Below are 14,185 nucleotides of genomic sequence, written 5' to 3'. Positions count from 1 at the left end.
GCAGATGTTTGTTTTTGATTCAAACTTAAATCTAGATTGAACCTAATTCTCCCTAAAGATAAATAATAAAGATCAACATACAACCATATACTGTAAATAAAAACTGGAGTGAACGGCGTCACCCATTGGAAATGGTTCACTTGCGTAAACGTATCAGTAAGCAGTCTTCGTTCCTATGGCAACCGCTCCCAGCAATTTAGAAGTGAGCTAGTTGGGACGTCCTCACCCCTACCACTCAAAAGCGGGAAACTGTCAAATGTTTTCAACATCAGGCACCGCCTAATTTTATTCCGGCATTTGATTGGTCAGTTAATAAATTGGAAACTACAGGAAAAAAATGTTATTCAAAATTAAAATTACAAAGAAAATTTTTTTAAAAACAGATATAAGCAGGAATGGTTATTCAGACCAATAGAATGACTGAGTAACAGCTGTTCATTTCTCCATAGAAGTCTATGGGACTTTGGCTTCTTGGAGCCACTTCCTGTTTGGAACGCCAGGGGGGAGGGTCCACTTACCGGTAGTCTAATTCTCATATACAGTCAAAGGGAAATAATAATAATGCAGTAAATGACAGCTCAAAAAAATGCCTTAACCAGATGTTGGGAAATGGCTTAAAGGCTCCATATACCTGAAATGCTACTCTGTGGTTTCAGCAAAGAGCCCTCATTGTGGCTAAAAAACGTGCACACTGAAAGGCGAACAGCGCTCTGTGATGTTCTCACCACGTCTCTGTCCTCCAAACTCCTCTGTGCTCGTCCTGGTGTGCCCGCTGGCGCCCCCTTCAGGCGCTTGTACTGGGTGAAGAGGATGTTCATGGTGGCGAGCAGAACTTCAGACAGGTTGTGGCGAACCTGCGTTGAAACAAAAAGAGACTTTAAAGCAAACAAAAATGGCTGTCCGTCCCGGATGGAAGGTCGTGAACGTTGTTCCCACCTCATCGCTAAAGTTCCTGAAAGCAGCCACTCTCTCCTCCACACTCTCCTGACTGAGAGGAAGCAGCTTTAACCGCTCCATGATCTGACAGAAAAAACAATCATCAGTGACACATTTCCTCCGGTGTTTTTTTTTTTTTTTTAAATCAGAGCTGCGCTCACGTCGTAGGCTCTGTCCACGTGGCCTGCGTGGTACTCGTCAAAGAATGTCATCAGGTCTAAAAGCAGATAAAAGGTGCTATCAACGCCCTTCTCCCCTGCGATCCCCTGACAGCGGTACCTGCAGCAGAAACACAGGGAGGGTCATTTTTAGCATCCGTAGCGTCACTGTTGGCGCGCACCTGCGGCGTCCCCTCACCTCTCTGCGATGGCCACGGCGGTGTTCTTGAGCCTCTCCTTGTTGGACTGAGGCGCGCTAACCTGGGCAATGACCGGACTCAGCAGCCTGTTCATCAGCTCCAGCACCTTGTCTGGGTTCTGCGGGGGCACAAATGGAACTCAGGACCACCGGCTCGGCGGAGAGCAGCAAAGACCAGCAGTTCTGCTCACCTTGGCCAGCTCGTAGAGTTTGACCGCCTCCTCGAACAGGCCTTTGTTCTCAGCCTCTAAGGCCACTTTACTGATGATCGCTCTGGTGTCTCCGGCAAACTTGTCGATCACGCCGGGCTGGAGAGGGGATCAGAGGAGTGAGAGGAGAAGCTGAGCCGGAGGTTTGGAGTGTGAATCAAAATCCAGTTTTGTCCTGTTAGCTCAGACGGCTCCGCTTCCTTCTCCACCTGTTAACTCTGTGAATTCTCAAAACAGTCAGTTGATCCATAAATCCTTGTTTGTTTTTACATCCGTTTGTGGTTTTGTTGCATGTGTATGAAAATGTCTTTATAAATAAAGTTTCATTTGATTTGATCTCACTAAAATGTTGTTACATAATAGTTTTTAACCACATGAAGACATTTATGTGACTGAATATGACTATCATTTTCTAACTTAATGGAAAAATTGCTGAATTGCATTTAATTTGAATTAATTTTTTTCTCATTTCTTCTATGACCCCTCAGATTCTTAATTCGTTTCTACATAAAGATTTAAATTTAAAGAAAATTAAACCAGACACACAAAAAATGTTTTATTATTTTACTTAATTTTATGTAGTAATTCTGGCTTCTGTCAGTTTTCCCAACATAATACACCGTAGATGCTGATCATATTAAATAAGGCTGGAATTAAAATAATTGTAAAATGATAGATCTTAATTGATCCTTTTTGAAATTATAAATTGATATTTTTCTTCAAATATAATTTATTCTAAACTTTTTTTAAATCCGTTGTTCATAAATAAACAAATAAACTCAAACTAAGCATATTATTTTTCTGATTTAAATTATCTATGATGTGAATGCTTTTTATTATTCAATAAAATATAATAGTATTGATATAAAAAAGAACATTTTGTGTGATCAAATCATAAAAATCTAATAAATTAAAATAAAAACAGGTAGTACATGAGTTTTAATGCTTGGTCAGGCACAATGTTTGCTTTTGTGAGATTCGTGGGAAAGAGGGAAGAAGAAGAAGAAGAAGAAGAAGGTGACATCATACATGGAGTTAATTAGAATTTCTTATCAGTAATTAATCAACATGGGTAAAAAGACGTGTGTTGAAAGAGTCATGGAGTTCACGCTGATGCCTCCTGCAGAACGCAGCCATCTCCATTTTTTTGTCCGCCTCGTATGTTCTGTATGTGGAGCATCTATAGGAAGGAAATTAAACGTAATCTTCTCCTGAATGGACATCAAAACACGCCGGCACACATTTTCAAACTTGCCAGGAGCTCGACGGTTAATCCAACAAAGCCTTCAATCAAACCGCGCGTGAGACGCGTTCAGAGCCGCACTCTGGATGTGTTTAGTACCCAGAATAGAGTGTGGGATAAAACACAGCCGTGAAAAATGTGCGGAAACAAAAGCAGCTTCAGACGTCACGCAGAGAGAGTGCTGCAGGCGCCGTGAGAAATGTAAAGAGAAAAAATGTAGGTTTAAATGCAGATTTTGAGGCTTCTGATCCTTGAAAGGTGACCAGCTTTCTCTGGATGTGAGGCGCTGAATGTGTAGGAGACGACTTCTGACTGAACATCGTGCCGGGCGGGAACAAAGAGGAGAGGAAAGAAAGAAAAATCTGGAAGCGGATGAAGGAAAAGAGATGGAGAGAAGGTGTGGGGCAAATAGAAAGAGCTAGATTAAATAAATGAGGAGGGGAGATTGACTCAATCTTCTTACCTTCCTACTGCCGTCCTTCTCTAATCTCCCCAGCAGCATGTCAAACTGAGAGGAAAAGTAAAAAAAAAAAAATCAGTCACAACGGTTCATCTGTGCTGTGAGATTAAGCAGCAACATCTCAGTCGCACTTTTCGTGTTTCACAAGTCAAATTTTCTGACAGAAAATTCAAAAACGCTTCACTAAGATAGTTCAAAAGTCTGCACACCAAATAGGTTGTGACTAGTAACACAAAAATTCTTCATTTTAAGGTACAATGCCCAAATCAGGATGTTGATCCAATTTGAAGTTAAAATGTCTCTTCTGGTGCAGCAACACCACTGACTTTATATGACAGCTGGACTGAGTGACTCCTCCCCCATGGCGTTCCAAACAGGAAGTGGCTCCAAGAAGCCAAAATCCCATCAATCAACAGCTGTTCCTCAGTCATTCTATTGGTCAGAAAATCCATTCCTTTTTTTTTTACATTTTCTTGCTAATCTGCCTTTATTTTTTCTGTACTTCAAGTTATTTAAGTTATAAACTGACCAATCAGATCGACAGAAATGGGTGGAGCCTGCTGGGCCCCAAGGCCAGCGTTTGAAACGTCTGACAGATTTCGTTTAGCCTGCTTTCAAGAGGTAGCGGTGTGGACTTCAAACGCGCTCAAAGCTGAGAGGCAGAGTGGTTGCCATGGAGACAATGACTCAGACCAAATGCTTACTGAGGTTGTCGGGCTCCAACATGGCAGCAATGTCCACATCGCCAAAAGAAAAAGTCAAATGAATTAACTTCATTTGGTTGTGGCGGGAAGTGAAGCTACGTTGGCAACACGCGTTAAAGCAACCAACTTGAATGAAAAGTCAATGTAAATGCTCATATATGCGCCAAACTGACCAATCAGAGACTTGGGTTTGGTATTGACGTATGGATGGCGTCCCTTTAAATTCACATTTGAAAATTGATCATGAAGGAGAAATTAATAATTGTGTTTTGTATGTTTTTTCCGGCTGGAGAAAGTCTTTCACATATCAGAAGGGAGCTGAGAAAGAAAAAGGCCTCGCGGCATTTGCACCGCTTCCACATTTTGCATCAAATCTCTTCCAAACAGTAAAAAAAAAAACGATAAAGAACAGGTTGCCCCTCCCTACTCATTAAGTGTAAACGCCATGGGCTAAACGCACGTACAAGAACGCGCGACATGTGTGTGACGTGTGTGTGAACGTAGCCTAAACCATTTTCTATATGTGAAATCACACTCACTCTGTCCAGTTCTCATATATAGCCAATGGGCGACACTAAAACCGTCTCTTTTTTCCATCAGCGGAGGGAGTTTGATATCAAATCCAGCTCTACTGACTGGGTCAAACAGCACTGATTTATTGGCGCAGACATATTTCTCCAAGCCTTGGTAGGAAACCGTGGTCCACTCACCTCTCGACTCTCGATAACAAGTTCACTGACGCACCGCATGAACATGTTTTCTCCCTGGCTGTCCTTTTCATTACTGCAGGACGATAAAAACGACATCTATTGGATATGTCGATGTATAGTAAAGCAGCTAAGGGTCAGGAAGGGAGATGGATTACTTACCGTAGGAAGTAAAAGTACTGCAGAGCTTCCCGTGGATCCGTGGATTCAAACTTGCGAGTGTACAGCATGAGCAGACGGATGAAGTTGAGGTGACGTATCATCGGCGGGTCACCGGGTTCTTGACTCACTGCAGACAGATCATAGCTCCAATAAAATGTCTCAAAATATGGTTAAAAAAAATAGAAAAAAAGATGGAGGTCATACTTACGCAGCTGAGCACTCTGACCGGACGACTTGAGAAGCAGCCGGAGCTCGTAGAGAACCAAGGCGACGTGGACGGCGTGGCAGCGGAGTCTCTCCACACGGAACAAGAACGCCACGGCAGCCTCAAACTGAGCGGTCAGGAACAACACCTGGAAGTACAGGAAGGGCTGCTGGCTCGCCGAGAAATGGGACTCGCCTACAGAAGAAAAGGGCGATGACCAGGAAAAGAATATTTTTATTTAGAAATGTTGCGTCAGATAAGATTTTTGGTCAGACAAATTTTCATAAACTTTTATTTAACCAGTGATGGTAAATCCAGATAATCGGTTTTGTTTTATTCTTCAGATCTCTATCTTTTTTAAACTTTATTCCAAATCTCTGTGTAAAAATAACTGCACTGACGTGTCACTAAATAAAGAATTAGGATCAGTTGCAGTTTTTAGGAAAAAATTCGATTCTGACTGAATTTAAAGATCCTCTCCAAGGTAAAATTGTGTTTTTAACACGTTCTTGTAGCACTTTTTGATGATGGGGGGGTATTTTAAGAAAATGAAGCTTAAAATTGCATTTCTGAGTATTTCTTTACTCAAATTGGTCTAAATCAGGAGCAGAAGAAAAATTGCAGTTTGAAAAAGAGCTTTGTGTACCACCGTCAAAAACGGATAATTAGACTGGATTTGTTTATTTTCATACGTTCTTTACTGTTGCATTCAGACTCTCCTGTTGCGGCACAACCTGCATATTAACAAAACTGTTTTCACATTTTCTTAATAAGAATTGAAGGAAAACATTTTAACGGGGACAATAATAGCCTTAATTCAACCAAGTTTGTCACTAAAACCCAAATTAAACAGCAATAACCTGATTTAGTTCTTTACAGAAATAGCAAAAGCACATTGGAGCAGAAAAAGTTTTATAATTATGAGACGATATTTTTCTTCATAATGATCCATCTCTCTCTAAAAAACGGTTTATTTAGCACCAATGATAAAATACGTGATTGGCTGTCAGAAATTGAGCAAAAGAAAAACAAAGGTTTGTCAGTTTCAACTGAAATGTGTCGACTAAACAGTTTTATTTTAGCAGTCTGCAGGTTTTTTTTTTTTTTTACCAGCTTTTGGGTGAGAAATTGGAAAACATTTTGGTGTGCGCAGGTACTTAGTCATCAAGTTTACTTTTTAATTAGAATTCTTAATCCTCTTGTTAGCTGAAAGTTTGAGGAGTCGGACGGGGTGGACCATGTCAGCCATTTTACAGCCTTATCTCAGACTTACAGCGTTTTAGTTCAAAAAAGCGAGCGAGCGAGCAGCAGAGGGAGGGTGGGAGGGAGTGATGGAGGGAGAAAGAAAAAAAAAGGATGAAGGAGGCGAGATAGGAGTGAGTGCGCGCACAAGTGTGCACGTGGGGAAAGGGGGGGGGGGGGCGCAGCCGAGCGTGCAAACAGAAAATGACAAAGAACAAATATACATGCGAGGAGGGAACGTTAAGAGGACAAAAATCAGTGGGAGGAAAGAGCGACAGCTGTGCGAGGAGACGGAGGGATGAAAGATACAGAGAGAACAGAAGAAAGTGGGGGATGAAGGCACTTAACGAACCTGAGTGACGCCATTAAGCAAAAGAAATTAAAATTAGACTTTGTGTCTCAGTATAAAGCGAGATGCAGGACAGGAAGGAAGGTTGGCGGCGGATGGCGGGTCGAAGCGAGCTGCAGAGGAAGCAGACTGAGCTTCGCAGCAGCGGCGACTTAGCGGTCTTATCTGAGCGAGGCAGCATCAGCTCTCAGAGAGGGCAGCTCTCCGGAGAAAACAGCACGTTTGTATTTTTTATGTCAGGCTGCAGGAGGCAAAGTTCATCCTTTCAATTTAGCCAATTACGTTTTTGAAATGATGCTGGATTAGTATTCATAAAATAATCAACGAATGTTGACTAAAAGTTAGAGGACAGACAGATAAGAGAGGCAATTTAAATGGGTAAATTTAAGAAGAGGAGCAATCCAGATCTCAATGATAAAAACATTAGTCTGTTTTTAGATCTCTGAGAGCTAAGTCCTTTTTTCTTTTTAAGTGTTGTGGTCCAACTCCATTTCCAACCTCCTGCGTGGCTTTGAGCTCCATCGGAAATTGAAATGCCCTCAGTCCTTTCTTGTAATATTCATTGCTTTCAAATCAGGGACACTGCAATTCTTGGACAGGACAGAGACGCAGCAGGAGGCGGCCAGGAGGAGGCGTGGTAGGATTACATGACCTACTTTGTCTCCTGAAGTCACAGCGCCGCAACATTTAATCACTTAGTTATCCCTCCTGTAAGCTGCAGGAGTTAACAGGAAGGAGAAGCAACGGCTGATTTGATTTTCTGCAGGGTAAAAGCGCATCTCTCCACATCTGAATTTAACTTTCAATGCGATGAAAAGACTCGATTTCTTCAATAGTTTGTCGTCTTTTGGTTTCTGCTGAGAGGAAATTTTCTAAGTTTTCTGAACAAATTCACATAATACGATAAATATGTCTTGAGGGACAATGTTGGTGAGTTTAGAACAAAAAAAAGAGGAAAAAAAAGGCTAAATGCTCCCACAATGAATGAATTATTCAAAAAATATGTTGTCTGATCGCACCTGCATGTTCCTTATCTTCACAACAATAAATTGCTTTATATATTTAACTGCCCTGTAATAACAAACACTGCAAACGATTTGATCCTTGCACAGAATTAAAACCGTGTTATTAGAAATTTAAAACATTTTACCAGGTTTTAAGTTGTTTTTACACGTCTTTGCTCTACACCTTTTCAGACTTTGCTCAAAATCAGCACAGTTGTGGATTTTTTTCAAAATCTCATTAAGAGCTAGGATCTAGAATTCTTAAAATGAGTCAAAACCCTCCATCGAAAAATCGGATTTAACGATTAAAAAAGTCAAATTGTACCATCGTTTTAGGCTCCGTTTTAAAAAGTGTTATTTGAAAGTTAAAAAGTAGAACTGGCATTTATTGTGATTATAATGGAAACAAAAATGTAGATGTATGTTCTAAGAATAAGTTTTAGATTCTATGAGGATTTAATGAGTCATTTTTCACTATTTACACTAGAATTTATTGTCACTTTAATCAAAACGAACAACAATTAGGTTCATAAAACTCAAAAAATACAAACCATTTGCTTGTAAACTAGCAAAAATAGTTATTGGGATGTATAATATTTAATTTTAGTCATTCTAACAGTTAGCATTCTTCGCTTAATTTTCCCTTTTTCAATGATTGTGTGAAACTCCTGTGTTTCTAGATCATTTTACAACTTTCTGGTGATTTCTTTCGAGTGTTTTTTTCCTCTTTTTAGGTTCCCTCCTTTTGCAGTGCATGCATGTACTCATACATGCATTTGTGCATCATCTCCTTCTTCCAAGAAAACAAAAAACTTTCACGTTAGTAAATGAAATAACCTAAGAGATTATGTGTGCGGCAGTTGTTGTGTACCATAATCTTCCAGGAGCTGCTTCTGTAACTGTGGCAGGGTGAGTCGGTCCTGAGGAGAGCTGCTGCCGTCGTCATCGAAGCACACCTGGTTCAACTGCACACATTCACATTCATTATTTAATCATTAATTATAACACGTTCATTAAGCAGCTCGACCATTCGTTTGCGTCAGCTGGGGTCCGTTCCTCAGACAGTTTCATTGTGAAAAGCAGAGGATAAATGTATCCTCCTTAGATTAATGCCAAACATGTTCAAAAGAATAATTTTGGTTAAAAATCTACAGTTACTTCAGGCTTTTAATCCAGATTTTAAGTACATTTGACTTGTTTTCTAGCACTTGTGTTATAAAACAAAGTTGGAAACCTACAAGGCAGAATGGCTTGATCTAAAATCATCCATTACTCGAAAATAATGCAGATTTTTACACAGAAAATTCAAAACTTGATCGTCACATTCACAAACTGATTTTCCTATTTAGAGATCTCTTGTATTTTCCAGGTAAAAAATGTGTTAAAATGTTAAAACTTTATTGATCTAGGATCCACTTTCGCTTACTTTTAGGAAAACAGCTTTATTGAAACAAATTCTGTGCAAAATTGATGGTGAGTTTAAACTGATTGCAGCAGTGAAATACCAAATGACCCAGAAAGGAATCAAGTAAATGAGGTGACCCGTACCTTCAGCCACAGATAATCTTCTGTCTTGTCCGCCACCTCTCCGTGGTTATCGTTGATGTCGCATTTCCCGATCAAGCAGTAGACGGCCCTCTTGTAGGGGTCGGCGCTGTTCCTCAGCACCCGGCGGTAGTGAAGACGGAGCTTGTTCTCCGAGGTCGGGCAAAGGCTAAAGACAGATCAAGTGTCAGACGACTGAAGACAAAAGATGCAGGGAACGATCTCATGCAAGCAGGCAATTGACGAAAGAAACGTACCGCCTGTCCGGGCTGTTCATGTACTCCTGAAACCAGGTCTTGAAGTCTCCCAGCTGATGTTGCACTCTGTTCACCACCTGCATGGCTGCGTTCAGATCGCCGCAGCGCAGACAGTAGTAGATCACCGCCCACACAGGGTGACCCTCCACTTCACCGTCCTGATGCACCAGAATAGAACCATTAAAAGGAAACCTAGCATGAAGAATGACCTGCTATTGACTTCAGGCAGTGAGGCTACGGGGCCACGATTATGGGGTCAGATCAGCATCAGCTTAAAGACATTTGAAGCAGTATAAAACTTGAAAGTACACATTGTCAACTTGAAAGAAAAAAAGTTTTTTTAAATGACTAAAAACTTGAATTAAAAAAGTATAAACCTAAAACTGTTTTCAGGTGAAAAAGAAAGTATTTGCAACAGCTGTTGTTTAGTGTCTATAATTTTGGGGTGTTTTTTGCCAGTGTTTAGCATTTCTCTCCCTCTTTGCTTAAAACCTGTGAACTGAGGTCAATCGTGTCCCGATAGCCAATGGGCTGAAAGCTCCACAAAAATGAGTGGAAACTCCAAAAAGTCTGATTTGAAACTGTAAATTGAGAAATGAAAAAAAAGGGAGAAAAAAATGAAAATACAAAACAGCTGCTGCAATAAATAAACATTTTTTCCTTTAAAAGTTGTAGGTATTTAGCATTTTATTCAAGTTTTCAGTATTATATAAATAAATTTCAAACATGCCAACTCCCCCCTGTATTTTCAGTATTTTTGTCAAATTTAAAATGTGTTTTTTCGCAAAGTGACTACTGATTAACGGAAGGTCAATTTAAGGAAACGTAAAATCAAAATTAGGAAACAAAGAAACAAAAGGATGAAGCAAACAGCCGCATGTCTTTTGACAAACTGTGCATGAAAAGTCCCTATTTTCAAGCCATTATTTCTGTTTGTTTGAATTTTCCCGCACTGAAGAGCTTGAGCTATTTAGCTAGGAGGTTAAGTGATTTACAACCGTTTACCAACTTTCGACACAGTGCGTCCTGGAAATGCTTGCGTTTAAGACAAAGAAAAAATGTAAATCCCATTTGACAGAAATTTAAACAATTTATTGCTTTATAAGTCCTTATTTAATTTAAATTAAATTCAACACCTTTAAAGGCTTTTTAAGGATCTCCGATTGAAGTGTAAAACAGTTCCAATCCTACTTTTTGTTTTCTTTTCTGGTTTTTCGTTCACTTCATCAAGCTGACCCTGGCTTGACCCCATACACGTTTCCTCACATTAACTCTTCATTCTAACTGATATACTGTAGGACTGATACCTGCATGCCAGGTAAGGGTCCGGGCAGTTTGATGTTCAGAAAACTGCGGACCAATTGGTACGTTCCAGGCACCCCTCCCAGTTGGGCCTGATGGAGGTTCCCGAAGACGGTCACCATGGTGTAGTTCTTGTAGCTGCAAAGAGGATGAAGACGTGATCGCATGTGGAACTTCTGACACTGGCTGGTTTGTTCTTTTTTACCATAAAAGTAGAACATTTAGATAAATTACTAAACTAAAATAGCTGACCCTCAGATCAATTCATCTTTTCTAATAAAATATTTTTCTGGGGTTACCTCTTTATCCTCAAATAAAAAACATCATAACCCTAAAAACTGGGAAAGTCTTGTTTTTGATGATTTTTTTTAAAAAGTTGAGCTTTTTCTGATCTATTCTGCATTAAAACGTCCGCATGACTTCCTGTTTGGCATTTCTCTTTCTAATCACACAATCAAATGACGTCAGTGTCGTCGTGGAAGTAATTGTTGTCCAATATAAGAAATGCACACACCTGTTCTCCAAGACGTTGAGTGCTTGACGAACAAAAGCCATCTGCATTTCAACAGAAGTTCGACTCTTCAGGGTGTCTTTAGCTGGAACCAGCAGAACGTCCGTCATCTGCTTCACCATCAGCCACATATCTGAAACGTTCTGGAGAACACAAATTATGTAATTTATTTCTTCAAGGTGGGCTATATAGACAATTTACTATTATTTTCTTTTTATAGATGGCTTCCCATCATTTTATATCACTTCTCCAGGTGCTGAACTGATAATGGTTTCTAATTATTTATAAAAAGGTAGAACAAATTTTCCCGACTTGTTATTATTATTATTTTTAACTAAAATGCACCTTCATATTTACTCCACTCAAAGATTTGGCAACAAAAGGCTACTGTTCTTACCTTATCATCAAGGCTTTCTGCCACCGATGCACATAAATCTCCCAGATTCGGGTGAATGTGTCCGTTCACTATCTTCTCGTTGAAAATGTAGATCTTTAGGTTGGAAAACGAAGAGACAAGAACATTTGAGCCCAGGTGAAGTAGCTCCAACAACCCTAAAGTCCTGAAATCCTCCCCTCACCTTCGAGGGTTCAAGTAAACGCTACGGAAACTGCAGGAAATGGTTCACAATAAAAAAGAGCAAAAAGAGAATCAAAATGTTCACAAGGTCGTCAAAAAGAATAACAAAAACCAAACAAATGACGCCGCATGCTATGTGTCGACACATGGTTGGCAGCGGCAGACCAGGAACAAAACGGTAGAGAGAAAGAGAAGGTCAAACAGAATGATGAGGGGGGGAGTGATGGTGGAGAGAGGTTTATCCCCCTCTCCAGCTGAGGGAATCAATATGTTTGATCTGCTACTGCCTGGCTTGATTTGACCCCATTTCAACCAACTTATCTGGCTGATAGCACCAAAACAGCAGCCAGGTTCAACTCACTTTCTCCAAAGTCAAGCGATTGATTTTCTCCATTTTGACCAGAGTTACGGTCGTGACAAGGAACTTAAAGACCCACTCCAATGTAAATCGTCTTTCTGGTGTTTTAACGTTTTCTTGTAGCCTTTTTTCTCATGACAGAGGACATATATTTTTAAAGAATTTCAGATTAAAACTGTGTTTCTGAGCATTTCTTTATTCAAATTGTGATGAATTAGGAGTAGATGGAAAAAAATACTGTTTGAAAAAGCTCAGTTATGACGTAGAAACTGAAATGGGCGGGCCAAAGTCTCTGATTTATCCACTTACAGACAAGCAGAAACATTAATGTCTTGGTTTTCCCCGTCCGAGCTGGCATCTGGCTCAAAAGTGTCCAGTTGGATACCTCCTATATTGCTCAATAGCGTTTTGTTGCACCGCCAATGTTAGCTTTGGGTTGTAAGAAGCTGTAAGCTAGTAAGGAGAGTGTAAACAAAGGGATGATGGGATGTCAGTGGAGGCTTACTTCCACGCCAGCAGTCTCGCCCACAAGTGGTGAGTTTCTGATGAACTCCTGCCGCTCTGCCCAAACTATGGTCTTAAAACGATACAGACTTTTAAATTTTGCCTAAAAATTGCATAATCATAGTGAAAAGACTGGAAACGCTTTGAAAGTCCATCAAAAGATGATCGGAGTAGGACTTTAAGCCAATACGAGGAAGCGTTTTTCTAAAATCCAAGAACTATGGGACGGCTAAGTACCGGTAGTTATATTTTCCCATCTGCAGCATTTATTTGGACCTCCATCACGTACCTGCCGTGCATACGCCACCTCCACACTGTCCAGCGCACTCCTTCCTGGGATTGTCACCTCACTCACAAAGCTTGGCTTTAAACACAGAGGTCACAGGTCATTATTGTTACTCCTAAAACACATTTTAGCGTTTCCAAACAGCCAATTCAAAAAGCTCAAAAACATTCTATCAACAGGGAGAACAATCATTTTAAAAAAAAAAAAGATTTTCTTATTCTGAGACTCTTTCCAGACAAAAAAAAAAATATTCAAAACGTTTACAAAGTTGTTTTTTTAAATAATGCAGGCTGAGAAAAGCTGCCACAGGATGAAAGAGTCTGTTTTTAGTCAGGTGAAGCTAAAAACAGAATTCCTGGTTCTTAGATGTTACAGCTCTAAGTCTAGATAGGAGGTTAGATGAGCATTAATACTCATTTTGAGCACAGCTATTTAAAAATATATCTCTGACACACGAATTAAAGAGAAAATAAAAGTTTTTTTGTTAATATCTCTGGAAATTTAATGACAGAAGTGACAGGTTTGATGTTTTTCAGACATTAATCAAGCACTGGGAAAGATGCATTTACTGCCAACAGAGAGAAAAATGGACCCATAAGGAACCATAGAATAATACATCAATTAAATAAAAACCTCAAATAACGAGGAAACGTTTCTCTGTAGAAACAACATGAAACTCCTGATTGCGGGTCTTAAAATAATCTAAACACATTCTTGCTGTGAATCAGTTCTAGTACAGGGCTGTTTTTTTTCTTCTTCTTCTACATCTCAGCAAAATGCTGCAGACGGAGGAGGACAAATTACACATAACCACTGCTTGTTCTGAAATAGGTTTCCCAATTCTTCCCCAGAAAAATGCTTTCCAATCTGTTGCAGTCTTGGAAATACATCTCTTTAAGCAGGGTCGATAGTCTGTATGTTGATGCATTGGTGTGAATTTGATACATCTGTCATTTACTAAAAGCAAAAGTAAAAGGATTTTTTTAGGATCAGTCTTTACCAAGAAAATGCAATATAAATGTTAAATAATCGAATTAGGGATGGGCGATATATCGGTGCAAGTTTAGGTATCAGTTCAATATTAAAGAAACTACCAATATTCTTCTGACTGACAGTTTTTAAACGTATACTTGTTCCTAATAGAGTGGGAAGCTTCTGTTTCCTGTCATAGTCAGTAATTGACTGTTTCCAGGTAAATGTTCTTTTTGATAGGTATCCATGTTGTTCCCAATAGATCTATGTCCAATATTAAATACATGGTGTGAAT

At 39.7% G+C, this 14,185-nt stretch overlaps 1 protein-coding gene across 4 annotated transcripts in view; it reads right to left on the bottom strand.

Moving 5' to 3' along the window:
• Positions 1-14,185, bottom strand: part of nup93 (nucleoporin 93) — a 33,036-nt gene that overhangs the window by 829 nt on the left and 18,022 nt on the right. For all 4 annotated transcript variants that reach the window (XM_020704244.3, XM_078949018.1, XM_011476466.3 and 1 more), the window contains 16 exons: positions 12,922-12,996; positions 11,591-11,683; positions 11,197-11,336; positions 10,688-10,820; positions 9,381-9,538; positions 9,127-9,292; positions 8,450-8,543; positions 4,987-5,178; positions 4,779-4,905; positions 4,620-4,692; positions 3,209-3,253; positions 1,485-1,601; positions 1,294-1,412; positions 1,098-1,215; positions 937-1,020; positions 726-854 (listed from right to left, as the gene is read on the bottom strand). In XM_020704244.3, coding sequence (XP_020559903.1) covers positions 726-854; positions 937-1,020; positions 1,098-1,215; positions 1,294-1,412; positions 1,485-1,601; positions 3,209-3,253; positions 4,620-4,692; positions 4,779-4,905; positions 4,987-5,178; positions 8,450-8,543; positions 9,127-9,292; positions 9,381-9,538; positions 10,688-10,820; positions 11,197-11,336; positions 11,591-11,683; positions 12,922-12,996 — 1,863 coding nt within the window. The remainder of the gene's footprint in view (positions 1-725; positions 855-936; positions 1,021-1,097; positions 1,216-1,293; positions 1,413-1,484; positions 1,602-3,208; positions 3,254-4,619; positions 4,693-4,778; positions 4,906-4,986; positions 5,179-8,449; positions 8,544-9,126; positions 9,293-9,380; positions 9,539-10,687; positions 10,821-11,196; positions 11,337-11,590; positions 11,684-12,921; positions 12,997-14,185) is intronic.

The sequence above is a fragment of the Oryzias latipes genome, chromosome 6 (genome assembly GCF_053564925.1).
Source record: "Oryzias latipes strain Hd-rR chromosome 6, Olatipes_Hd-rR_3.1".
NCBI lineage: Eukaryota > Metazoa > Chordata > Actinopteri > Beloniformes > Adrianichthyidae > Oryzias > Oryzias latipes.
Note: the sequence above shows the minus strand (reverse complement) of the source record. Positions and strands in the feature narration are given on the sequence as shown.